This window comes from Prionailurus bengalensis, chromosome B1 (genome assembly GCF_016509475.1).
Source record: "Prionailurus bengalensis isolate Pbe53 chromosome B1, Fcat_Pben_1.1_paternal_pri, whole genome shotgun sequence".
Taxonomy (NCBI): Eukaryota; Metazoa; Chordata; class Mammalia; order Carnivora; family Felidae; genus Prionailurus; species Prionailurus bengalensis.
The window spans coordinates 54,150,079-54,177,743 of NC_057344.1; the positions used below are offsets into that span (position 1 = coordinate 54,150,079).

Sequence of the window (27,665 nt, forward strand, 5' to 3'; positions counted from 1 at the left end):
CTGTCAGTGCCCTGCCAGCCACTCAGCCACAGGCTGAGGGGAGGCTCTGACCCGGGCAGCGAGTCAGGAAGGCAAAGATCGCGAAGCCTGGCGCCCCGGAGCGCTCAGCGCCAGGTGACACAGCCGTGGGCTCCCCGGCGCGGGCTTGACAGTTTCATCCCCGCCCACTCGCAGGAGAGCGCCCCGCCGGGCTGCACGCGCGCGCGCAGGGGGCCATAAAAGCTGCGGCGGCGCGGAGACGCCGAGCTCGCCCACCGCCCGGAGCAGCGGCCGCGTCATGCATGTGAACGGCAAAGTGGCGCTGGTGACCGGCGCGGCGCAGGGCATTGGCAGGGCCTTTGCGGAGGCGCTCCTGCACAAGGGCGCCAAGGTAAGCGTTGGCGCCCGCCCCCCTCCCCCGGGAAACGTGTGTTCCCACCGGGAGACTCGCCCACCGGTCAGAGGGCTCCCGGCGAGCTCGGGGCGGGAGGGGGGGGGGGCTGCTGCGCCCCAGGTTGCCCACCTTTGCCACTTTCAAAAGCTGCTGAGGCTGACGGTCTGGAGCAGACCTCGAAGGCGGTGGGGAGAGACCCCGAATTTTAATTGCAGAGTTTGAGGTCCAAGAAGGGGCAGCGTCCCGGTGTGTATTTACTGTTCGTCCGGCTGTTTGTTTCACAAGCTGCGCAGAACCTCGATTCCTCTGCTCTTTATAGGTAGCGCTGGTCGACTGGAACCTTGAAGCAGGTGTAAAGTGTAAAGCTGCCCTGGATGAGCAGTTTGAACCGCAGAAGACTCTGTTCATCCAGTGCGATGTGGCTGACCAGGAACAATTGAGAGGTAAGAGAGGGGAATCAGTCCCATCAGCACAGAACATGCCTTGAACAAGCAACAACCTGAAGGCAGCCCGGGCCGGAGCGCCAGCTTGGGTGCAGGCATATGCAAGGCTACCTCCTGGAGAGCAGCTATTTAATAAGCTCCAAGGCTACCTCCTGGAGAGCAGCTATTTAATAAGCTCCGAAAGATAGCTTGGACTGTTATGTTTCCTGCCGACATCCCCATAGCCATGAAAACTAAGAGGGGGAAAACCAAGACTGTTTGAGAAATCTTTTATTTTATTTTTTTTAATTTTGGCAGCGCGTAATGTAATCAAAATTCCTTTGTGTATTCAAAGACCGTGCTGCTACAGGGATTATTAAATGATTGAAATTGCAGATGGAACTTGGAAAGCTGAAGTAGGCTAAGGGACTGTGGCAAACAACTTCTTCCAGAATGCTGGAAGATGCAGAGTTCAATGACAACCAAATGTGGCAATGTTTCCTTTTAAACATACTAGAATGCAAGATCAAGGATCATCATCGCAGACGTGCTAGATGCAATCAACCAAATGTTCTCTCTGGGTTTTCCCCTATGAAATGGTACTTTAAAAATAATAATAGCTCTACTGCAGTGTTAGAATCACAGAAGAAAAGTTTCTATCAGACTTTCCTCAATGCTTTCCTGTTTCCGTCTACTCCCTTAAAATAGACCCATCTACTTGTGAGAGATCAAGGACAGTATTGGCACGGAGACTAAGCAGAATTGGTCATATGGAGGTTTGGTAGATCTGCATGGAAAATATACATTTTTTTTCTGGAAAAAAACCCCAGAAAAATAAAATATACATATTTCACAAAGTTTTATTGGAAGACTGAGTAAATGTGGGGCACATCTTTAATGAAAGGGCCAGAAATTTTCCATAAAAGTCATGCTAGTACTCCTGTTCTTAAAGAACACTGGATATGTGAATTTCTTTGAAAGTGTTGGGCTATTCTGTAGGAGAGTAAAGATGGAGTGGTACATTAGAAGCGGGTTTTCCCCTACTGTTAAAGGAAATTGTTTTATAGGAAATTATGTAATTAAATCTGAAAATGCTAAGACTCACAATATGACTTACAAGCTTGAGTAGAAGAGATCTGTGAACACAGTGCTAGTGGAACATATTTTGCAAGAGGGTAAAGTTTTGTTGATTGTGCATGATATTTTGGATCAAGGATGAAGTCGTGCCAGATCCCAACATCCATGCTGATGAAATAGGAAACAGTATAGATCATCTGAAAGCTATTTCTGCCTGAATTTATGTAGTTTCACATGTGACATTTAACCTTAATTGTTTTGCTTCCCAGTATTTAAAATTAGTATCTTGGCTGTAAACACATTCCTTAAGGATTGTGGAGGAAGAAATTCAGATACAGGAGTGACCAGGAGAAAGCATGTTGATCATGAGAAATCCACACATTGTCTGGACATCAGCATTTATTTGCATTTAAGGAAGACATGGCCTTGACTCTTCCAATTTCAGGATTTAATTCTGTCTACGAGTTTTGAAACTGTTTAGGTGGTGGCCGAGGGAGACTTCATTAAAATCATAAAAATACAGAGGTGAAAACTGTCTTAGAGATGATCTAGACAGAATTCATTTTGCCAATGAAAAAAATAGTGTGGAGAATTTAGGTAAATTACAGAGTGCCTCAGCTTATAAATGTCAGCAAGAGCTTTATCGTAAGCCCCGTGAGCCCCAAATTCAGTGGTAGATCAGAAAGAGAATGATGTATTATATACTGATATGGGCAGAGTGTAAGGTATGCAGTAGAGACCAGGATGAGGGAAGAAAAATTAAAGAAGCAGTTAGACTTACATACTTAACAACCTAAATCCTATAAGATGAATGTGGGGTTTTGAATTTCTTTTCCTAACGTTTATTTATTTTTGAGACAGAGAGAGACAGAGCATGAACGGGGGAGGGTCAGAGAGAGGGAGACACAGAATCTGAAACAGGCTCCAGGCTCTGAGCTGTCAGCACAGAGCCCGACGCGGGGCTCGAACTCACAGACCGCGAGATCATGACCTGAGCCGAAATTGGCCGCCCAACAGACTGAGCCACCCAGGCGCCCCGAATGTGGGATTTTGAACAGTAGAACATGCTTAGGATAGATGCAAAGATAGATAGATAGATAGATAGATAGATAGATAGATAGATAGATAGATAGATATTCCTTAGATGTTTTCTGCTGGAGGACCTTTTCCAGAATCAATTTGACATTTTAAGCAGTTCAAAAATTCCATGAAAAAGTAAACAGCTTTTATTTTGTTCTTTTCTATTCCAGTATGGTAAAGTACTGTAAATAATGGCCTTCGTGATATTTTTGGCAGTTAGCTTGCATGGTGATTTACCCACTTGGGAACTGATGAGCCCGTGTCCCCCTCAGTATGTCTCGCGGTTGTTAGTAATTCTAGATTTCATTTCAATCAAAATAAAGTTTCTGTGACTTTACTTTTTTCAAGGAACTCATATACTGACCTCAAGACCAGAGAAGACATTTCTGTCATGTGGAAGAACAACCCCAATTGTTATCTGTAGTCTCAAGTAATAGAATTAGAACCAATGGTAAAAGGCCCAAGGAAACAGTTTAAATCTATAGAAGTATGTCAAAAACTGCTTTGATGATAAAGCCAAGTGTGAACTGGCTAAGGAGGGTTTGCAAGGACTGGATATGTGGTTTGACAATGCCATGAATGACTTTCATGCCTTAGCATCTATGTGGGCTTTACTCTGGTTGAACATAGCTTTTATACAAACTAGGAATACAAAGCAGCAATAATAGTGAGAAAGAGAAAAGAATGAATGGTACATAATTCAAGTTGCAGTACCCAAATCAACTGAATGAAGTATATACACTTTTACTTCCTGGGCTATTAAAACTCCCTGAAATGGCCATAATGGATCTGAATACACAAGAAGACTTATGTTTAATATTATACTTTATAAAGATAATACGGCTTATTGAGAAAGGATGTTTGTCATAGTCTAAGCCAGAGAGCTTCAATAATGTCTTAAAGACAGACTGATACTGGCTGCCCAGATGGATTTGTAAGAGCTCTTAGTTTAGGATGCTCGGTTGTCTAAAATTTACTTCATTAAATTAAGAACTTCAGTGTACATACAGGTCATCTACAGACCTTATTAAAGTTAAGATTCAGTAGGTCTGTGGTGGTCACAGATTGTGCATTTATAACAAGTTCCCAGGTAATGCTGATTGATGTTCCTGGCTCACAAACCGTACTTCGAGAAGCAAGGCATTAAGTCACTATCTAAGAGTGTAATTTTCATTATAAGAGTGAATACATGAAAATTGATTTCAGGGGACAGGGTAGGACTGAAATGTATACATGGAAAACAAGAACATATCTATATAATGTCTTCTTTTTTGGGGGCGCCTGGGTGGCTCAGTCGGTTGAGCATCTGACTTCAGCTCAGGTCACGATCTCGCGGTCCGTGAGTTCAAGCCCCGCATCGGGCTCTGGGCTGATGGCTCAGAGCCTGGAGCCTGCTTCCGATTCTGTGTCTCCCTCTCTCTCTGCCCCTCCCTCGTTCATGCTCTGTCTCTCTCTGTCTCAAAAATAAATAAATATTAAAAAAATTTATAATGTCTTCTTTTTTTTAATTAGATACTTTCAGAAAAGTTGTAGACCACTTTGGAAGATTGGACATTTTGGTCAATAACGCTGGAGTGAATAATGAGAAAAACTGGGAAAAAACTGTGCAAATTAATTTGGTAAGCTATCTTAGCCATGTTTTTACTGCCTGAACTTATTTTTAAAAAATGATGCTTGGGGGCGCCTGGGTGGCGCAGTCGGTTAAGCATCCGACTTCAGCCAGGTCACGATCTCGCGGTCTGTGAGTTCGAGCCCCGCGTCAGGCTCTGGGCTGATGGCTCGGAGCCTGGAGCCTGTTTCCAATTCTGTGTCTCCCTCTCTCTCTGCCCTTCCCCCGTTCATGCTCTGTCTCTCTCTGTCCCAAAAATAAATAAACGTTGAAAAACAAATTAAAAAAAAAAAAAATGATGCTTTTAAAGGAAAAAAAGGTTCTTACATTCATGAAATCAATACAAAAACCTACAACGTAGAAAAAGGGAAGTTACAGAAAGCTAGGAAAAAAAGCATTTCCTTTTACAAATAGGAAGATATTTGAGATTTCTAATTATGCAGATAAATCTGTCTTAAAATCTTCAAAGGAAATATAAGAAAAAAAACCCCACATAGTTTATTGCGTAACTTAGTAGTTGGCAAACTATGACCCACAGGCTCACCTAGCCTGTCACCCGTTTTTGTATGACCTGCAAGCTAAAAATGAGTCTTATATTTTTTAATGGTTGAAAAAATGTAAAAAGAAGAATATGAAGTACATAAATATACGAAATTCAGATATCAGTATCTATATAGTTTTATTTGAACACAGCTACAGTCATCCATTTGCATATTGTCTGTGGCTACTTTTTGCTACAACAGCAGAGTTGAATAGTGTGACAATGACCTTGTGTTGCACATTGACTAAACTATTTACCATCTGGCCCATTACAGAAAAAAAAATCTGTTAACCATGGCTTAACTTACTTAAAAACTAAATCATTTTTTAAAATGTTTTATGTTTATTTATTTTTTAAAGAGAGAGAGAGAGAGAAAGTGCAAGCGGGGGAGGGGCCCAGAGAGAGGGAGACACAGAATTGGGAGCAGGCTCCAGGCCCTGAGCTGTCAGCACAGAGCTGACGCAGGGCTCGAACCCACAAACTGGGAGACCATGACCTGAGCCGAGGTTGGAGGCCCAACCGACTGAGCCACCAGGGTGCCCCTGAAAACTAAATCTTAATTTAATTCCAGAAATTTAACAGAAAACAAGGCTAAAGGGACTGTGAGACTTTGTAATTATTAAGATTTTTATCTTGAAAGTCAGTATGTGTGTACGTGTGCGTGTAATTTCTACAATGTTTGATGATCGTTTAGGTCTTGCTTAAATTACAAAAATGTCGAATAAAGAAATAAGATTTGTTTTATCCACTGTATTACAAGGCTGTTGGGTATCTCATTTTATAAACACACTTGACATAAGGTATTGGGATTTAGTAAAACTTAAACCTTAGCCAAACAAGTTGTCGGAGCTAAGCTGTAGGGGGGGTCATCCCGCCCTTGGTAAGGCCATTCGAGTAGTTTTGCAAAGCAGGGATGTGTAAAGTACAGAGAGGCCACTAAGTGTGTTTAAACATACAAGGAGTGGCCCCCTCCTTCATGATACCCTCCTGGAAGATGATAAACACCTTAAAAACAGGAACTGAGTTATGTTTTTGCTTTCTCTCTTTCCTTTCCTTCTTTCTTTCTCAGTAATCAACACAATATCTTGAAGATAGTGCTTAGTCAGTAAATGTTTGACTTGAATCTACGTTCCCAGGAGTGATTGCTTAACAGTAGTAACTTGGTGGGAGTAATGAGAATTATACTACCTCACAAAAGAGAGGAATGGGCGAACACTCTGATAAGGATACAGAGTTGCTCCCCAAACTTGACAGATGCCTAAAGTCCTTTAACCAAGAGTGAAAGGTACTGTTTTAAGATACAAACAGGGGTGCCTACGTGGCTCAGTCAGTTGAATGTCAGACTCATGACTTCAGCGTGGGTCATGATCTCATGATCTCAAGATCGAGACCCTCCTCCCCAAGCTGGGTGTGGAGCCTACTTAAGATTCTCTCTCTCTCTCTCTCTCTCTCTCTCTCTCTCTGTCTCTCTCTCTCTCTCTCCCTCTCCCTCCCTGCCCCTCCCCCATACTCTTTCTCTCAATCTCTCTCTCTGCCCCTCCCCCATATACTTTCTCTCAATCTCTGTCTCTCTAAAAAAAGAAAACTAAAGTACAAACACTCTCCTAATTCTTTTTAAAATTTGTTGCAGGTGTTCCTAGATATCATGAGATTTCAAAAGAACTTTAAAATGTTATTTGTCACGTTTCCCCCATATCTTTCTGGGATATATGTGTGTGTTTAGAGAGCTGTCAACTTTTATGTTATATTTGTCTCTTGCTGACAATATACTGTGAGCTCTTATTTTTAAAGCCATATGTGAGCATATCTGCATTGTATATTTGTGAATTTAAGCCACTTTTATTTTTTACCCTTCTTCTGGAACTTATTTCTTACACTTTAGTTCATATTTTAAATTTACTAAGTTTTCTTTTTGTTTTTGATCTTTTTTCATTCCTTTTTTTTTTTTAATTTTTTTTTTCAACATTTGTTTATTTTTGGGACATAGAGAGAGCATGAATGGGGGAGGGACAGAGAGAGAGGGAGACACAGAATCGGAAACAGGCTCCAGGCTCTGAGCCATCAGCCCAGAGCCTGACTCAGGGCTCGAACTCACGGACCGCGAGATCGTGACCTGGCTGAAGTCGGACGCTTAACTGACTGCGCCACCCAGGCGCCCCTCCATTCCTTTCTTAAATTCCACTGGATACCTCTGAATTTTTTTTTTTTTGCTGTTAAGAATATTTTATTAATCTTTGGTGGTTGCCCCTGACTTACTATGAACCATACTTCATTATATACTTTGGTTGCCAGATTTAAAAAAAAAAATGAATGTACAACCATTTGAGAACTGCAGGAATACTTAAGAATACATTTTTATAAACTTGATGGCACTTTCCAAAACCACATAACGTGGCAAGAATTTCTTTGAACTGAGTTCTGCTAGTGAAAAAGCACAAATCCCACAGCCATTTTCTCCCTGAAGCATCACTACTGATATTTTTAATAATTTCATCAGTGCTGTCTACAGATATTTTATAGATAAAGTTCACTAGGGTATAAAATTCCATATTTGTTGTATTCATAACGGACAGCTACTGTGTCTCTCTCTGAGAAATCAGCTGTCAGAAAGCAGTGTGCAATGATTAGAGCCAATATAAAGAACATGAAAATAGTGAAGAGATTATCTTAAATAATAGGATTCAAATTGTCTATCTTCATCTGACTGAGAGGGAATGTTTGCTTTAATGTAGCCTGGGTGAATAAACACTTGCTGCATGCTAGAAAGTTCTTACATTATCTGCAAATAGAAAATTCTGGAAGACCAGGAGAATTTTATTTGGCTCCTTTGTCTACAACTCACTCTCCTGGATCCTTGCTCATTGAAATTATCTGGCGTTTATTTTCCTTTGGCCTCTGCTGACATAGGCCACTCCTTAGTTTAACTCCAGGAACTAATATTTGTTTAATTTTACATGGAGAGAGCAAGATATAACCTTTGTTACCTATATATAACTCGAAAACACGTTACTTCCCTTCCTACCTTCAACACCCATTTCAAGAGTAGATTAGAATCTGACCAATCATTATCCTTCCAACTTGATTATCTCTGTTAGTATAATGCAAATATTTGTGTTTGGTTTACATAACATATATTTTCTTTTAGACTCTGAATGTAATTTGCCTCCTTTTGCAAGATCCTGTGTGTGCTTTTGCATTTTTCTGTGCTCCTGTCCCTGTCAAGAGAAGGACCCCTTAGTTAAAGAACCTTACCACATATCGCTCCCTCTTCTGGAATCTTGTACAACATTATTATACCATTCTTAGAAAGCCTTACAAATTTAAAATTTTCATTAGAATTATTTTTTATACCCATGCACTATATGCCAGTATACTCTGAGCTCTTTCAGGGCACAAAATTTGTGTTTTGTGTACCGAGTAGGTGTTCAGTGAATGCTTATTGGATAAATAAACTGTCATTCAATGATATTTTGCATACAGGGGTATTCATTTTTGTGTTTTAATACACTGTTGGGATTATTTCCTGATATATCAGCGTTGCCAGGCTGTATCATCTGTCCTTCCACTTTTCACTCCTTACCAGACTTACCCCTTCCTTATCCTTAACGCCACAGATCTCACCACTCTCCCCACACAAGAGGTACATTAAACCTCTTCCCAGTCTTTTGTTCCCACAAGGCTAGTCTGTGCCTCCTCCTTCGTCTGGAGCCAACTGTGCTATCTTTATTTCGAACTGCTCAGAGCTAAGAATGTTCAGGAAAGAATGAATCTTTTCATAACTATCAAAGATTACTCTGGCAATTGGGTGGAGGTAGACTTGACTTTGAGAACTGGTAAGGCCATTCTGTGAGGTAATCGTTTTACTCTTTGACCCTTTAATATGCCTGACTAACTTCTTCCCGTTCAGGTGGGATTTCATAACCTCATTTGGACACGTGACTAATGTATGTTGAATCCCTTAGTGTACTCAAATAAAAACTAAACAAAATAGATAGCTTCTTGCTATTGATTATTTTTGTCAGACGTACACGGGTTGACTAAAGATTTGCCCTGGAAAGGTCAGTCAAGCCTGGATTCAGTCAAAACTAGATTCCAGCCCTGAATTTAGAATGTGTGAGCTTTTATTTCATTTCTGTGGTCTTGGGTTTCACGGTTGTAAGAGGATGGGGATAATTTCCTTGCCACGAAGGATGGTTACACTTAAATAAACCAGAACTTGCACGAAGTATCCAGCACAGTGCCTGAACATAGTATTCACTCACTAAATTATATTTCTCTTCCAGATTTGTAAAAACTTACATTGTTTTCATTGGCACAGTCTGATTTCTATATGAGGTTGATTTCTCTGCCCTTCTCTACCTCTAAGGAAAAGTTGAGGAGGTAGATAGAAATGTTGTCGAATGTACTCCCTTTTCTTGGTTCCCAAGGATGTTAATTACGAATTAAATTAGTAACTTCTTTCTGTTATTGCTACTCAATGATATCTAAAGGTCTAGTTGAGCACTAATGGTTAGGCAAAACTTGCTAAATTTTAAGTAGTTCTACAAGGGGAAATATAATATTTACTGCACAAATGAGTAAAAATGGGAAAAGACTGGACACAGAGAAACAAAAGATGAAAAAAGGATTTCAGGAAAAAAAATGGTCATCTGGTTTAGTATTTCTTGAGGATTGGGCTGGTGAAAAGACAAGAAACCTGAAAGGCAATGTTTCATGATTTAGATGACAGAATTTTTTAAATTGGAGGTAGAATGTAGCACAAGAACCATAAACTAAAAGGAACCCCAGATCGGAGGAAGAGAAGGGAAATGATAGATTAGGAAATTTCAGTAGCGAATACACAGGCACACGTGTATTATATGCATGTTATAGAAATATGTAGGTAATACATAATGTTGTATGTTATATATAATACATTATGTATCTATAAACTAAGAAGACATAATGTCTGATAAGAAGAGTTGAACAAGTAAGCTACTACCATTTATCCATTTATCTTTGTTACAGAGGAAATTACGAGTGTTTTTAACTTATAGAGTGCTTTAATCTGTGGAAAAAACTAATTTAAGATCTGGAATACAGTGCAATTATAATTTTGGTTTTACATATAAAAATTGCTTGTGACCAAAAGTATGGAGTCAGCATGTGTTAATTAGGTCATTTGGTCACTAATTGAATTTTTATTCATATTATGTGAAATTAGACACAGGATATACTTTCTTTCTTTCCTTTTTTTTTTTTTTTGAGAGTCAAGTACAAAATGTTTTGAAGGTCAAGTACAAAATTGAGGGTACCTTGGGGCGCCTGGGTGGCTCAGTTGGTTAAGCGTCCAACTTCGGCTCAGGTCACGATATCACATTTTGTGGGTTTGAGCCCCCATCGGGCTCTGTGCTGACAGCTCAGAGCCTGGAACTCACTTCAGATTCTGTGTCTCCCTCTCTCTGCCCCTCCCCTGCTTGTGCTGTCTTTCTCTGTCTCTCAAAAATGAATAAACGTTAAAAAAAAATTTTTTTAAATTGTACCTTTATATAATGGACTGAAATCATACTATAGACTCCAGCTACTTTGTGTTTGTAGCTAGAGCATGTCTGTAGTTTTCATTTTCTTATTTTCCCCTAGATGCTTGGTATTATAATGACCAGATCTATGTGGTATATAAACATTGCCAAGGGACAAGAAAGATACTTAGAATTTAACAAAAACAAAACAAAACAAAACATTTTATTCTGTGGTTTCCTAATATTTCATTTAATATATTGTCTGTATAAGGCAGAGATTGTTATAGGAAAAGAGGTAAAATATCCTATATGCCCCAGCCAGAGCATATCAGACCCTGTTTTGTAGATTTATTCTGAGAACACTTTCATTTGAAAAGTTACTCAGTTTTTAACCTGATACTGGATGGGAAAATAATCCTTTGTCCTCCACCACCAAAGACCTGGAAATAAATCTTCCTTCTTTAAAAAATCAAAGCTTAAATATTCCCAAACTGTCTAACTGGCTGCATCTTGTAGATGTTGAAAACACAAAAGCAGGGTGTCAGCAAAGCTGTAAATACCTGAGAATAAAAGCATAGCGCCAATATGCATAAATAGAAATTCTGTCCAGACATGCTAGAGACTTAGGCAGAAACTACCAGAATCTGACTGACTTCAGTAATTTCAGCCATATACATTTTTTCCTTCTTATATAAACCATCAATGTTTTGGGGTGTTTTTTTTCCTTTTTAAAGGGAATCATGGGGAGATTTTTACTCATTCTCCCTAAGCCTACTTAATATCAAACTGACATGTGGCTTAAGTGAATAGAATCTTCAATTTACTTTTTTGTTCTAGGACTACTGTTAGGTAGAGAGGCAAGAAAGCTTGTTAAGAAAACTCTAAAAGGACTTTAAAGAAAAAAAAAAGGGTAAACACCAATGTATGCCCTCAGTTTCAGGCTCATTACCTATTTCATCATTACCTTTACAGTCTCGTAAAGAATGAAAAAAGTAGGAATAAAGATGTCAAAAGAAAATATCCACCTTCTAAAAGTCTAAGTTGGAAAGGAGAGCAGTTCTGACATCTAAAAGGGAAAATAAGGTTTCAAATATAAGTTTTGTATCACAAGTTACTCTGGGTCGTGGTGAATTCTTAAATGTCAGACTCCTGCAACAGACGAGTTGCCTACGCGTGGAGATAGGTAACAAATCAGAGTGAACTCTCAGAAAGACGGAGCGAGAGTGAGGAGCGAACTTAAGTGACAGACATGACAGAAGATCATCTATGTCCAGCTAACGGAAAAGTTGGGGTGCTGAAATTGGGTAAAAGAGTTATATGATCTCACACTACACAGGCTTCAGGATTGCTTAATACTGCAACACAGTGTTATCAGAACCTAGTTTCTTTTCATCTCTCTGGTCTGTCTTCCTTCGTGGAGGTTTCATCTTCAAGACACTGGTAATATAATGATTTAACCCAGCCATCACACCTTTATGAAATGATGAGAAAGGAAAAATGGAATCATTTCTTTCTGGTTTTCTTAAAAGCAAAAATTTTTTCGGTGACCTCCTCTCCCACCACCCCATCACCTACCTGGACCCCCGCCCCCTTTTAGCTGACTGCTCTTCAGATCTCACCACCTAGAAGTGGGTCACCTACAGGCTCCTAAGCCAGTCACTGGCATAGAGAATGGGCTTTCTGTGACTGAATTAATCAGTATCTACCCTAAACCTGGGGAGATCACCTTCCTCTGCATTACATGGGGGAAGAAGTGGATACAAATGCAAAATAGGCTTTTCATTAGGAAAAAAAAGATGAAAACTGGGTAGGAAATCAAGGGTTTCCACTATTATAGATTCCCAAATCCAAAAGAATTAAACACAGCTGCTGAATATAAACTACCTGTATCTGAAAACCTTACGCTAAGAAGGGTAAATACATTTTGTGTCCAATATTTAGAAAAGAAAAAGAATACTATACACAGTACGGTATACACGAAAGAATGCTGTAAACTGTGTACTGGAAGGTGCTGCAAACTGAGGTCAAGTGACAAAACACCACGGGTATACAACTTTATTCATAAAACATCAGCCGGGGCAGTAAGTGAAGATTTGCAGAGATGTGACGGGCTCCACAACAGTAGGCAAACAAAGGAGAATGCAGTCAACGACTAGCTTTTAAAAAAGGCAAGCAGTCACTTGAAAAAGCTTTCAGGGGTAGTATTTGCGGAAATCTCCCTGGGTATCTGCAATAGCAATAAAAACTTTGCTCTGTGACTGTGCAATGAAGTATAATGAATAGCTTTTCCCATTTATGCCTCTGGATTAGGTTTCTGTTATCAGTGGAACATATCTTGGCTTGGATTACATGAGTAAGCAAAATGGAGGTGAAGGCGGCATCATTATCAATATGTCATCTTTAGCAGGTAAGGACAGTTACTACATTAATAATAATTTCCTATTGGTAATTTGGACCACAAAAGTGAATCTTCAGAGGATATTCATTATCAGTTCAGGTTTGGAATTGAAAATGTGCTTAATAGTTTTGTTGTTACTGGCTCTGTGGGATTTTCTATTGCATAATGTCAGAAGTTTGAAGTAAATGTTTATTTCTTTTAATTAATTAATTAATTAGAGGGTGCAAGTGAGTGAGGAAGGGAGAGATAAAGAGAGGGAAAGAAAATCCCACTAGAGGGAGGGGGAGAGAGAGAGAGAGAGAGTGAGTGAGAAGCGGGACTCACCTGACTCGAGGCTCATGTTATACCCAACATGGGACTCGAACTCACGAACTGTGAGATCATGACCTGAGCCAAAGTCAGATGCTTAACAACTGAGCCACCCAGGCCCCTTATGTCTATGACTTTAAACTGTGACTTTTCAAGTTCCCTTACTGTGGCACTAAGCAGTAAGGCACATGAAAGCATCTTTGACAGAGTCAAAAGTGCTAAAACACCATTAAGGTATCTCTACTCCCCTGTGACTTTAGAAAGAGAATAGAACTTAAAAACACGGCACATACAGTTGTTGGGATCTGTTGTGGGGGAAGCCAGATTTTACTTGTAGTTTCTCAGGGTCTCTGGCTGGGCCTCAGAATTAAATTGACCTAAGACAGATTTGCAGGAAAAAAGCTTGTAGATTTTTATATGTCCATGAGAACCCCTATGGGAAAACCGAGACCAAGGATAGCTAGGCCTAAGCGTTTATAAACAAGGTTGAAGGTTGAACGAAGAAAGGTAATTGTGGGAAAGTGACTAAAATATATGGGGGGCCTAAAGGAAGATAAGAGTTATTTTAACAAGCTCTGTACAGATTTCCGTTGGCCTCAACTCCCCATCTCTAGTGATAAGCATGTTTCTTTGCCACATGCTCTTGCCTAGGAAGGCCCTATTTTCCATGGGAGTTGTAGCACCTGCTTTCAGGAGGAGGAGGAGAGGTCAGAGTACCCTTCTTGTACCTGCTGTTTTTTCAAGTGCCCTTAGGTCAAAATAACCCTTATGCCAAAGTGCCCCATTTGGGGTGAACTATTCCGCCACCCATCAATGCTAAACTGCTATAGTAAATAGACCCAAACATGTAATGGCTTAAATATGGTATAATCTTATTCCTCACTTATATATCAGCCCGGGGCAAGATCGTTGTTGCCAGGAACCTCTTCTATATGCAATCACTTGGAAAGTCAGGCTGGCAGAAACCCTTTGGCATGGAGCTTCCACAGTTAGGCTGGCAGTGGGGGGGGGGGGGGGGGACTCCTTTCTCTGCAGCAGAAAAAAAGAGAACACCAAGGAGGCAAAGCTTCTTTTCTAAAACCCCAGCCCAGTAACGGCACACCTCACCTCTGTTCATGGCCCGGTACAGGATTTGATCTCCTGGCTCACCTAACTCCAGGGGAGTCTGAGCATGTGGTCTAGTTATGTGCCTAAGAATGGATTTCAGTAGACTGCTAATCATCTTTGCCACAACGTGCAATCCCAAGCTACGTTTTATTCAGAGCAGGAGGCTCTAATACCATCTGATACCATATTACTCAACAGTAGCTAGAATATTTGGCAGCAGCTTTTTGAGCCACTTAACCAGATGACTTTACTTTTAAAATTCTAGGGGGAAAAAATCATCAATGGTTCTTGAGTAGTTCAAATGAGATGACGAAGTCTTAGAAGTCTGGCCGGTATTGAGAGCAAGTCTCAATTATTCGGGTCCGGGAGTAGTGAGACTGTCTTAAATTATCTGGTTGGTTTCAGTGAGTGTGGTAATTGTAGGGGTTCCCCATCTCTCCCCCTTCTGCCCCACCTGCCAGTTCCGGTTGTGTTTCAGGAATCCGTTTTGGTGATGCCTGTGATCACACCGGAGTCTGATTCTCTCCGTCTTTACCTTCTCCTTCCTCTGAGAATCATTGTCAGATGGCCCTTAAGCTGCAGCAACCGTGCCCCCAGTGGAGACCTAGAAACCTCCTTCCTTACAACTTCTCCAAAGCAGACTAGCATCTCATTTTCTGGGTTGCCGAAAGACAAGATGACATCCCTAAAGTTATTGTAGAAATGATGCTATAAATTTTTCAGGGTAACCGGGTTATTTTTCCTAACGCAACATCTCCTTATAAATGATAACACTGTAATTCTGAGGATACAGTAAAAGGTGACAGCACGGACCACACTTACAAGAGATATTTGGCCTTAAGGGAAGGCCACGTTTTAGATTCTGGGAGGCCGAAACCCTGGAGTCAAATTGTCAAGGCCACATACGCACTATTTTAAAATGAAATTATAAGAAAAAAACACACAGATGACTGGAGAAGTAACAAGAAGTATTTAATATTTTATTAAAAACAGAAACTTAGAGGGGGGCACCTGGGTGGCTCCGTTGAGCGACTTCGGATCAGGTCATGATCTCACAGTTTGTGGGTTCGAGCCCCGTGTCAGTCTCCGTGCTGACCGCTTGCTCAGAGCCTGGAGCCTGCTTCAGATGCTGTGTCTCCTTCTCTCTCTGCCCCTCCCCCGCTCACGCTTTGTCTCAAAAATAAAATAATGTAAAATAAATAATAAATAAATAAAATGTAAATAAATGTGAAATTCTCAAAAATAAATGTAAAAAAATTTTTTTTTTAGTTAAAAAAGAATTGAAACTTAGGGGCCCCAGGGTGGCTCAGTCAGTTAAGCGCCTGACTTCTGCTCAGGTCATGATCTCACAGTTCATGAGATCAAGCCCCACGTAGGGCTCTGTGCTGACAGCCTGGTGCCTGCTTTGGATTCTGTGTCTCCCTCTCTCTGTGCCCCCTCCCCCACTTGCACGCGTGCTGTCGCTCTCCGTCTCTCTCTCTCTCTCTCAAAAATAAATAAACATTAAAAAATTTTTTTAAATAAAAATAGAAATGTAAAAACAACAACAACAACAACAAAAAAAAACGTGGGCTTTTTTTTCACCACCCGGGGTGGTGATCAAGAGATAATTCCATGGATTGTGTCTTAAAGCCAACAGGCTAGAAAAGCTTGTTGAGCCACAAGCACTTTACAGGGAGCCCCTCGCCCTTCTGCCACTAGAGGTACTTATGTCATTCCCGGGAAGCCTGCAAGGCTCCAGGGCTGGATCAATTTAGGACTCTGTGGGAGACATTCTATACCATAAGGGGAGGCTTGCTTGCATCAAAGTAAGTATGAATAGCAAAATGCAATGTAGCACTGTCTTTTATCCAATAAAGACATTTAAATGTGTTAACACTTCACATTCATTGAGCACTTGCTGTGTATGTGATACTGTTTTAAACACTGCGTGAGCATTACCTCATTGAATACAACAGACGTGAAGTAGATTCCGTAATCCCCATTTAGTAGATGAGGAAATCAAGGTAGGAGAATTTAAGGATCTTGCACAAGTGTATATGGCAAGGAAGCAGGGAAGCTGGAATTCACACGCAAGCAACCTGCTACAAGACCTCTTCTTTTTTAACCACTAGATTATCTATCTCTTCTCTCTGGGAGTTTGTTAATTTGTCTCTCCATCCACCGCCATTTTGGCCTCACTGTGAAGTAAAAGCCTGTAACTTGATTAAGCCAGGGAAACTTCTTGAGGCCTGGGCACTGCTCTAATCTAAAGACGACAAGACTAAACCCCAGTGATATCTTAAGCATTTGCCCATTTGACACACATAGTAAAGCCCTGAAAACGTTTGAGGAGCTTACCAAAGTCGCAAGTCAAAACACGTCACTGAGAAGAACAATTTAAGGATTATAATTAGACGTCCACTTGGCTCTCTTGTCTAAGAGCTTGCTCTATCACACTACCCACCCCAGGGTATTCTTTCTCTCCTTCCCTATTTCAGGGTCAACATTTGGAACCGTGTGTGGGTCTTTCTCTAATTATGCAGATAAGACAGTGATTAGATACCAAAATCAGTGATAAGATCATTTGGGTTTTAAATTGCCTTTCTGGCACTCTTATAATTTAAAGACTATCCTAACCTTCCTAACTGCATCTCTGCCTAATATTCCTCCCAGCCAGCAGGGTAACTCTATTTATAATGGTTAAGTAGTTTATCTTTGTCCATTCTGTATGACTCGGTGTCTCCATCCTTGTGAAGAAAGGTTCATGATGCCTGACCACCATACCTGTTGCCTTTCTACTATTTGTCGCTGGCCAGTCTGGACAGTCCCTGCCACCTCTCCTTCCACCCGAGCTTTGTCACTAAGGTACTTACATCTGACAAACAGTATTAAGATGTACGATCTTGTATTTTGTCCACTCACCAAGCGCTTCTATTCTTCCCATAATAAGATGAGTTCGATAAACATTCAGGATTTTGTAATGGTAGAAAAACAGAACCTCTCAGGTGTCACACTTTCCTCAGAAATGTGGTAAAAAATCATCTACCCTTGAAGTCACAGCATGATGGGAGAGGCCAGATGACCAAAAGAGTCTTTGAGGAGTTACCAGAGTCAAAGTAATTTTTTTTCCAGTTTTATTGAGGTATAGTACACAAAATGTAGAAAAAAGCATTTCTAACGCTTGCTTCCTCTGTGTTTTCCAAAAGTGCTTTCCAAACTTTCTCTCCTCACAGATTTTTCCTCTTTTCCCCCTTACTGCTCACTCTATGAAGGGAATAGCTTTGGGTCCTGTTGAACTCAACCAGTCTTTCCTCACGGTCTCTTACGTAGATTCGGTGGAGTCCTTCACTGTCAGTAAAACCTTAAGTTGAAACACTGGTTTGGGCAGAGAAGTTAATGAGTAATGACCACTGACGCAGCCCAAGTATCAAATGCAATTAATTAGTTTAACAAACAGGAGTAAAGCGGAGAGTGATCCCTCAGCGTACTGAGGGAAGGGTGTGCTCCATCTGGAAGCTCCAGAAGCTGTTCTGATCACTATTAACCACATAGACTCTTCCGTAGGAGTTTTTGTCTATAAACGTAATATATAGAGCTGAGCTCATTTTGCCACATTCATCATTAACTATTAAAAAAATTTTTTGAGAAGAACAGGGTGACGTCTGGTGTCATGCAGGTAATTAACCAGCTGTGCTCTGAGCCTAGGACATCCTGTAAGAGTCAAGTTTGCTTCTTACATAGTTAGTTGCTTCGAACAGAGGGAAGGACAAAGCAGTTGTCAGAGGAAAAGCAGTCCCCTTGCTAATCCTGCTTCCACCCGCCTGCATACTCAGCTGCTGAGGTCTTTCACTGGGGGCATTCTCAGTGCCTCTCACAGTCACTCAGTAGCATTTTGTGAGAGATCCTATTAGGGTCTTTTTTTTTGTGTGTGAAGATTGAAAACAATAAATAAGAAAACTTATTTTCTGAAAACATTTAGAGTCTCAAGGAAATATGTGAGCATGTCTTAAATACCAGCCCAGTAACATACTTATTTGAGGCATACGTTTCATCTAAAGGAGTGTAATTAGCTTGCCATTTGCGTTAAGGTGGATGTGCCAAAGTTACCACTTTAAGTAACAAATTCAACTTAATCATACATACCTTGGGCATGTACAGAGAGGCAAATAGGGATGTGAAAGTAACGAGGCAAAATTTCTGCCTGAAGAGCCGCATCTCGGTATCTCTAATCAACATGGCAGAAGTCAATAGAATGGCATAGACTTTTTAAGCAGAAACGTGATATCGAATTGCAAGGCGCTGGGATTCCCATGGCCTGAAGAGTGGTAGTTGGACTGGAATGTCGCAACAGACCAGAAATATTGGGTGACTTAGACTACTGATCGCCTTCTTTCATCTCCAAGCCAACAGTAAAAAGAATCAGGTGGTACCACCCTCTGCAGTATTCTTTTTTGTCTTTTTTTGAATAAGTGTTTATTTATTTTGAGAGACAGGCATATATAGAATGAGCAGGGGAGGGGCAGAGAGAGGCAGAGAGAGAGAATCCCAGGCAGGCTCCCTGCTGCCAGTGCAGAGCTTGACGCAGCCTTGAACTCACAAACCAGAAGATCATGACCAGAGCTGAAACCAGGAATCGGACACTTAGCCAACGGGGCCATCCAGGCACCCCAGAACTAATAAAATTGATTCTTAACAAACAAAATTACCTTTCCGGAAAGATTTTCATTACAGAAGGTGCAGTAGTTTTATGAATGCTTACAGCACTTTTGGTGTCCTGTCACACTTGCAAACGTGACTTGTTAATGGCGCACATGACACTGATGGAAAAAAGCAGCACCAGATAAGGTGTTCTGTTATGTGGAAGATTGCATATGATGAGGAGGTGCACCGACTACTTGGGTCAGCTGTCTCCACCAACATAGATAAACAGATTCTCATCACTTCTTCCTTCTCCCTCCTCTTAGAAGAGCGATGGTTGAAAACAGAAAGATGGGTAGATGTTTTCTTTTTTGATCGTAAAGAAAACGTGAGGGGTTCAGACTCCTGCTTTTTTGGCTGAGCTGCTGAGCTACAGTTTCGCATGCGAGGATTGGTGTCCTTGGAGTCTCAGTTTGTTTTCCTAAGTGGAATTTCTTCAGCAGTTCTGTGTAATCTATTTGACATGGCTTCTGTCCCTTTGAAAGGAAGTATGTTTGGTGATTCGGTACAATTGCCTTGTCTGAGCAGATTTGCAGTTTTTTACCTTCTATGAGATGTAAAGGTTACAGCTATCTGTTGTAAATATGGGCAGAAAGAATATTAAAGATAGAAGAACTGATGTGGAAATGGAAAATGTATTTTTCTAAGTGACTTCCTTCTATGTTCTGTAATTGCATATGTAATTTTCAGGTATTTAAAAATTTTTTTGTAATTATCTCATCCAGTCATTTGCTATTTGGTGTTATTATCCTGAGTGTTTATAGAAAGCATTTATTTTGTGGGTAGAATTTCTCCTTCCATTGATTTTTTTTTTAACTTTTTTAATGTTTATTTATTTCTGAGAGAGAGAGAGAGAGAGCGAGCAGGGGAGGGGCAGAGACAGAGGGAGACACAGAATCTGAGGCAGGCTCCAGGTTCTGAGCTGTCAGCACAGAGCCAGATTCGGAGCTGAAACTTACGAACTGTGAGATCATGACCTGAGCCGAAGTCGGACGCTTAACCGACTAAGCCACCGAGGCGTCCCTATTGAATCTTTTTCCCAAATGAATCTATACTTAGGGTAGACATAAACCTGTAAGTAATTAGACCTATTATGTTTTGGAGAGACTCATTTTGCAATTCTATAAGTCAACTTGCATCATGCTGGGTCTAGACTAAGGATTAAAAAAACTATTCTTTTTAAATAAAGTTTATTCTGAGAGAGAGAGAGAGAAAGAGAGAGTGAGAGAGGGAGGGGCAAAGAGAGAGGGAGAGAGAGAATCCCAAGCAGGTTCCACACTGTCAGTGCAGAGCCCAGTGTAGGGCTCGAACTCATGAACTGTGAGATCATGACTTGAGCCGAAATCACAAGTTGGACGTTTAACCGACTGAGCCACCTAGGTGCCCCAGTATAAGGTATCCATTTTTAAGCACAAATAATAGCTTTCTCTGTCACAACATTAAACAAAACGTCATTTCTTTAGAGACTGCTATCTCATTGTCACAATCCTTTGTTTTGTTGTTGTTCTTAAATCCTTTAACATGAATACCCTGTGCATATCGGTATTAATTTGCAAGATGTTAAAAACCCACATTAATTCCAGCCGCTGGCCAGCTAGTTACATACGGGCAATATTTCCTTGAAGTTGGATGACTGGCAGTGATCTGGCCTTTCAGCACTGGAGGGACTCATTTCAATAGAGTATATTTTAAATATGCTTCCCTGTGCCTTGTACTTGAAACAGACTAAACACATAGATCTCAAATGAATGTACTTCTGTAAATCCTCTTGAATTAGGATTAGCAGCAGCCCACGGTTCACCAGGGTTCAGAAACCCAACCAAGTTAGGACATTGTACCAGATTTGTGGCGTTGTAGTTCAAAAATGTACATTTTCAGAAAAATGTGGAAAAATAAGTCTGTAAAATGAGATTTGGGGATACAGATCTCTAACCCACCCTTCCTGTTCGAAACATAAAAAGTAACAGTTAAGATCTATATATGCTGGGAAGATTAAAAAAAAAAAAGTCTCCAAATTAACTGTGGCTTGCCTAAGTAACTGAAAAATAGAATTCTCTTAACTTGTAATACCCCCAAACTGGAAACGATCCAGGTATCTATCAACAGGTGAAAGTATATGCAATTGATGGGTATATTCTTACAGTGGCATAGTATTCAGAAAAAAAAGAAAAGAAATTAGCTATTGATACACACTATGACGTAGGTAAAGCTCATGATTATCCTGGGTGAAAGAAGTCAGACTGAAAGAGTTTACAATATGTGATTACGTTTATATAAACTTCTAGAAAAGGAGGACTGTAGTGACACAAAGCAGATCAGTGGTTGCCTAGAGCAGGGAAAGGGGGGCAGGAAGCAGAAGGAAGGGGTGACAAAGGCACAAGAGGAGACTTTTAATTGATGGATGTGTTCATTATCTTGATTGTGGTCATGGTTTCATGGGTGTTTACATATGTTGGAACTTATTGAACTGTGCACTTTATGTAGTTTATTGTGTGCCATTTATGCCTTCATAAAGTTATAAAAAAAAGGACACAATTTCTGAGTGTCTGCTATTGATTTATATGGCCTTTGATCTGATATCAAAAAGTGAAAGCAAAGCACAAGTCAACATTTTGCAGGATCGCAGTGAAAATGTCATTATAATGGTACAAGATTCATAAAACCAAGTGCCGCTTTAAAAATGGAAGCAAATTTTTCCCATTCTGGTTGCATTTACAGTTGTGCCTTTAAAGAGAAGTATATGTTTTGTGCTTGCCTGTTTAAATGGAACCCACCTAACAGTACTTGATTTATTTCACTTCTGTGATACTTTGAACCAGCTTGGGTTCAGAAGTTCAGTACCTTCACAGAAGTTACAAAAGTCCATTTCAAGTTCATCTTTGACAACATTTATGAACAGCGCCCTTGTGCTTTTTGTCTCTGTGGCTGCGCCAGCTTTTCTCCGCCTACGGCTCCTTCTGCACTTCCTACAGTCTGTGGACATGGTCCTACCACCAACTGCCTTTATCTCTTAGACCTTTAAGGAGGGGCAAAGCCACGACTAACTCAGAAGAACAAGACGCAGCAATGCCTGGCTGCACCTGCTTACTCCCTTTATCCCAGAGTCCTGATACACCGTGATACACAGTCCTGTGTACACGGTGGAGGCATCATGAATTCTTGGTGGCTGACCTTAATGAACTTAATTAACTGACACATTTTACTAAGCCTGAAAACAAAAAACAAGAAGAGAACCACATGTTATAATACTTTGAGGTCACTGGGTGGACGCACTACGTGTGATCTACCATCCTCAGGGATTTAAAGTGCTCTTGAGCAAACATACTTTATAAATTGAGACCTGGCAGGCACCCAGGGAGTGGTTAAGGTCTGCATTTAGTGCTGAACTTTGGCACAACACACTCGACTGATTGGCGGTGCTCTGGGACTAGTTAGCTGGGTGGAGATGAACATGTCTCAGCAGAATAATTTAGTATTATTAGCATGACATTTGATATTAATAACATTATAATAATCAGAGATCGCTGTCCCTTGACTCAGAGAAGTCACAGTATTAAAAATGTTAAAATGAGTTAATGGAAGAAATTTGTTAAAAACTGAAATAGACAAATGGCTCTAGTTGAAAGTTTCACTATTGATTAGAAAATTGACAATTCTGAGAAATAAAGTTGGTAGTAGTAGGACTAGAAATAGAATTTGATTGTTCAGGTAAAGGTTTTTCCTGTTGTTTTGTTTCTTTTGGGGGGGTTGTGCCAAGAGGTAGGGGGACAAAAGATGCTGTGCATGCTACAATACTATTTCTGCAGGCCATGAATTTAATCATGCATTCGAATAGTTACTACTGTGCATATGTGGAAAATTAAGCCAATTCTAAAATTGCTTGAATTCTATTAGAGTGCGTAATTATGAAATGAAATAAAATGGAATCATACATTTTTAGTTGTGGCTTGCTTTCTTTTTCTCTTTCTTTCTTTCTTTCTTTCTTTCTTTCTTTCTTTCTTTCTTTCTTTCTTTCTTCTGGTTTTCTTTCTTTTCTTTTCTTTCTTCTGGTTTTCTTGTCCTAAGTCATGGGCAAGAAGATCTAGGCATCTACTACAGATATAAATCAAATGAAGTTACTTTGAATTTTCTTAAACAATTAAAGGCATCATTCAGTACAAGTGGTGATGGGGAAATACATACTAATTTATAGCAAGGACAGCTAATCTCCATATCTCGCTTAAGAAATTTAAACTTCCTCAGCCATTTGCAAGTCTTACAAATACAGAATATATACTTTTTAAGATCCAGCCTTAAAAACTGAAAATTGATGGTAACTTAGTGGAATTTAAAGATGATTCCGTTTGTGATTTGTTTGTTTATTTACTTATTCTTGAGAGACAGAAATAGAGAGAGAGAGAGAGAGGGAACGTGAGCAGGGGAGGGGCAGAAAGAGAGGGAGGTACACAATCCGAAGCAGGCTCCAGGCTCTAAGCTGTCAGCACAGAGCCTGGCGTGGGGCTCAAACTCAAACCATGAGATCATGACCTGAGCTAAAGTCTGACGCTTAACTGACTGAGCCACCCAGGCGCTCCTGTTTGTGTTTTAGATAACACTGACTTCTCTTGACAGAAGGTCAGGGAGACAGAAGGGCTTACATATCACTCTTGACTTCATTCCTAGGCTGTCACTTATATACCATAAATTCTGGACAGTGTAATAGAGATCGTGGAAGGAAGGAAAGTTGTCCAATAATGATTTTAGTGTATTTTGTAGAATAAGCTTAAAATAGAACAGACACAAATTATCCATTTGCATAGCAACTATTTCTTGGTTTTCCTCTGCTTATTTTTTAGTTAAGTTGTTGAAATTTTTTGTTTGTTTCAGGACTCATGCCTGTTGCACAACAGCCTGTTTATTGTGCTTCAAAGCATGGCATAATTGGATTCACACGCTCAGCAGCGGTGAGGATGTAACAACTACAATGTCTCCTTTTCTCTTTCTGTACCTGCATGAAACATGAGTTCTAGAAAGTAGAGGGGAATAAAATCAGAATTCAATACATCTGGATTAAAAATAGAAAAATAAACTATCCTTTAATCTTTATTATAAAAAAGAAAATGGTTCTCAAGTCACATCAAGGGGCAAATGAAGACTAGATCCTTTTCAAATGAAGCCGGTCCTAAACACAGATGTGGCATTGAAAAATCTCCTAAGGGCAAAAAATGAGAAGATACTCTTTATTTTTAAAATTGGCTCCAAATTTAAAAATTATTAACTTTAGCCCTCCTTGAGTAGAATATGCAGTGTGCCCCAGATATTACTTATCACTGGAAATATGACAAAAAGGAGAGCCCGGGGTGGGGGGGGTGGCGGGGGGAATAGGCATTTACCAGAGAGAGTAGTCAAGGGGGATGTCTCCATGGGGGCCTAGGGTAAGAGGTGCACAGAGCTTAGAAGAATATTTTAGGCCTAACTGACCACATGCATTGATGGCATGAAGTGAGAATGCTTGCCTTTTTATAATAACTGAAAAAAGGCCATTTGAATGGAACCTGAGGAGGAAGGGGACAGTCGGAAGTAGGAGCCAGATGAAAAGCAGCTTGTGCGCCCCAGTAATGAGCTTAGATTTATTCTAAATGCAGCTACCAGGGGGTCTTTTATGCAGAGGAGGGACAAGATCAGGTTTCCATTTTCTGAAGACCATTCTGGCTACTGTTTAGAGAATGTATTAGGACAAGTATAGAAGAGAATAGGACAGTTGGGAAAGTCTCTGCACTGGGCAGAGGAGGTGAGACAAAGAGAGGAGGCAGACAGAGATAGAGAAGAGACGGCGAGAGAGGAAATAGATGCATGAACAGTAGATGTGCAATCAAAAGGGAAGACAAGCAGCTCTCCTCCTCTTAATTCAAATTGATTGGAAATTTTTATTTACTTTGCAAAGACTTACTCTGTAATTCAACTTTCAGTGAACGCATAAAGCTATTACAAAACAAAGCAAATCTGAAATACCAGAAACTCCCTCTTTACAATGACAAGAATGGACAAGAATGGACACCTGTACAGTCAGTTCACTCGCAAACACTGAATTAGAGAATACTGAACTGTTGCTCCTAGGAGAAATACAGGGTTACATTCTTTCGAGCCTCTGGTCGCAGCATTTTTGATCAACCATCCATAGCCTAGTTTAAATATATTTGTATTTAAACACATCTTATTTAATGTGTATTGTGTTCAATATGTATTATAGTAACATGACCAACAGCATTTATGCCTCATGCCTGCATCAGGCTTATCTAACACATGTAGTTTCTCTATAAGGCACATCGCAGCCTTCCCACACTTAGGACCACCAAACGGCACTTCACCACTAGGCTTGGGAGTCATTTTAAAGAGCCAAGTCACCAACAAAAGGCACAAAAGTGAGAAAAACATGGACTAAATATATCACAAAAGGACCTTTGTTTACAAGAGCTGAAAAAGAACGAAGTGCATCTTTTTTGATCTTAGCCGAAACATTTGTGTATAGCAACTCAAATTTCCCACTGCTCTGTGCCTGTCCATAAATGACCCCAAAAGGTCTATGACTTGATTTTGGAGGTTAACAAGAAAGCAAACAGAATGGAAAAATAATCCACTGCATTTTGTTCTACAGATACTTTAAATAAAATCAGTAGGTGCAAAATTAAGCCAAAGAATGCTAGTCTGAAAATACTTAAATTACTTTCCAGATAGTACATATTATCAAGAGTAGCTTTAGAATCCATCAAAGTTGCAAACTTTCCACTAACAGTATTTTTTAAGGAAATGTTCTCTGTTCTACAACCCTGATCTTTGAAAGCAAACCTGAGATATTAATTCTGAGCATTAGCTTTTTACATTTGGGTTCCTGGAGAATTCAGTAGATAAGATCAGCTTAAATAATCAAGTATTTTCAGGAGTTTCCCAGTAAAACTAATTTTTGAAGAATTAATTAACTGAGGCTTTCAGGAATTCATTCAGCATTTTAGGTATGTATTCTTTTGCTTTCTGCTACCAGTCAACCTTACCACTGTCATTGTCCTGTAGCTAGAAGGATATCTGACTAACATTTTTCACTTCAGACTCTTTGAAATGGTTTTAATTATCAGTGTGCCCCATGGTATACATTTACAAAGCTTGAAACCTGCAACCTTCTACTTCTCATCAACAGATGGCAGCTAATCTCATGAACAGCGGTGTTAGACTGAATGCCATTTGCCCAGGCTTTGTTAATACACCCATCCTCGAATCCATTGAAAAAGAAGAAAACATGGGACAATATATAGAATATAAAGATCACATCAAGGATATGATGAAATTCTATGGAATTTTGGAGTAAGTACTTATTTTCCTTTGTACTGTGGCTAAAGTACTATCTAGTCTTAAGTGATAAAGAGGGGAAAAATAACCTTTTAGATTTGAGAAGCTAACGCCAGCTTTGACATGTTGGTTCAGCAAACTCTCAAAAGAGAATTTTTTTTTTCTGGGCTCCTGAACAGAATACGTTTACACATTATGAATTTTGAGATACAGTCAGTGCATCGTAATTGCCTTCAGCCATGATGAGATTTTTTTTTTTTTAATGTGAGGCTTTTGGAAGTAATGATACCTTTATCTGACTAAATACCAAGAAATATTCACATTTGCCTCCTGTGACATCTCACATGGCCCCTTAACTCCAACCATTTTCATAAGAATCAACACACATGGTTGGTGAATAGTGTCTGTGTTTGAGCAGTTGGGTTTCACAGAGTGGAGTCGTAACTATCAGGTTGAAGGAATCCCGCCCCCCCCCCCCCCCCCCCCCCCGATATCAAATCCTGGTTCTATCTCTGACCAGAAACGTTATCTCTGAACCTCTGGCTACCTCAATTTTCTCACCTATAAAATCGAGACAACACGAAAACAAACAGGGGACTTTTGAAAGGCCATGAATACATTGATACATGGAAGGCACTTAAAATAGCACCAGATAAATAAGAGATGTTCAAGAAGCGTTATCTCTAATTCTTCGTGATTCGATTTTAAGACCCTTTTCATCTGATTAAGTCTAAGATCTGTAAGCTCGAGGGGAGAAAATAATCATTGTCTCAATGTAAACAATAAGCCCCTAAGTTCCTCCTGTCAAAATGACAGGGTAGGCAAGGAAATGTATGACTAAGGTTGTCATATAATTTAATTAATATCAAATTGAATAAAATAATGGAGGTAGCAATAGCTTCATGACGTGCATTTCCCTAATACTTGTTAAAGCTAGTAGATTCTCCAAAAACAATTCAAAATGTAGTGATAGTTATGCCTCATACTGAAATTTAAAAAAAACAATGTTTCCTTTCTTTTTAGCCCATCAATGATTGCGAATGGATTAATAACGCTCATTGAAGATGATGCTTTAAATGGAGCTATTATGAAGATCACAACTTCTAAGGGAATCCATTTTCAAGACTATGAAACAACTCCATTTCATGCAAAAACTCAGTGAACATCTTCTAGATCAGCCATAGCTGAAAATAAGAGCTAATGACTTCTGTTAGAACATATCTTCATTTGAATATAGCTTTTTAAAGGAAA

General features: G+C 39.9%; 1 protein-coding gene across 1 annotated transcript; it reads left to right on the forward strand.

Annotated features, from left to right (window-relative positions):
- Positions 1-27,665, forward strand: HPGD (15-hydroxyprostaglandin dehydrogenase). Its single transcript, XM_043565378.1, has 7 exons — positions 1-370; positions 693-816; positions 4,465-4,571; positions 12,911-13,007; positions 23,961-24,037; positions 26,266-26,429; positions 27,438-27,665. The coding sequence occupies exons 1-7, from the start codon at positions 278-280 to the stop codon at positions 27,574-27,576; spliced, it is 801 nt and encodes a 266-aa protein (XP_043421313.1). The 5' UTR covers positions 1-277; the 3' UTR covers positions 27,577-27,665.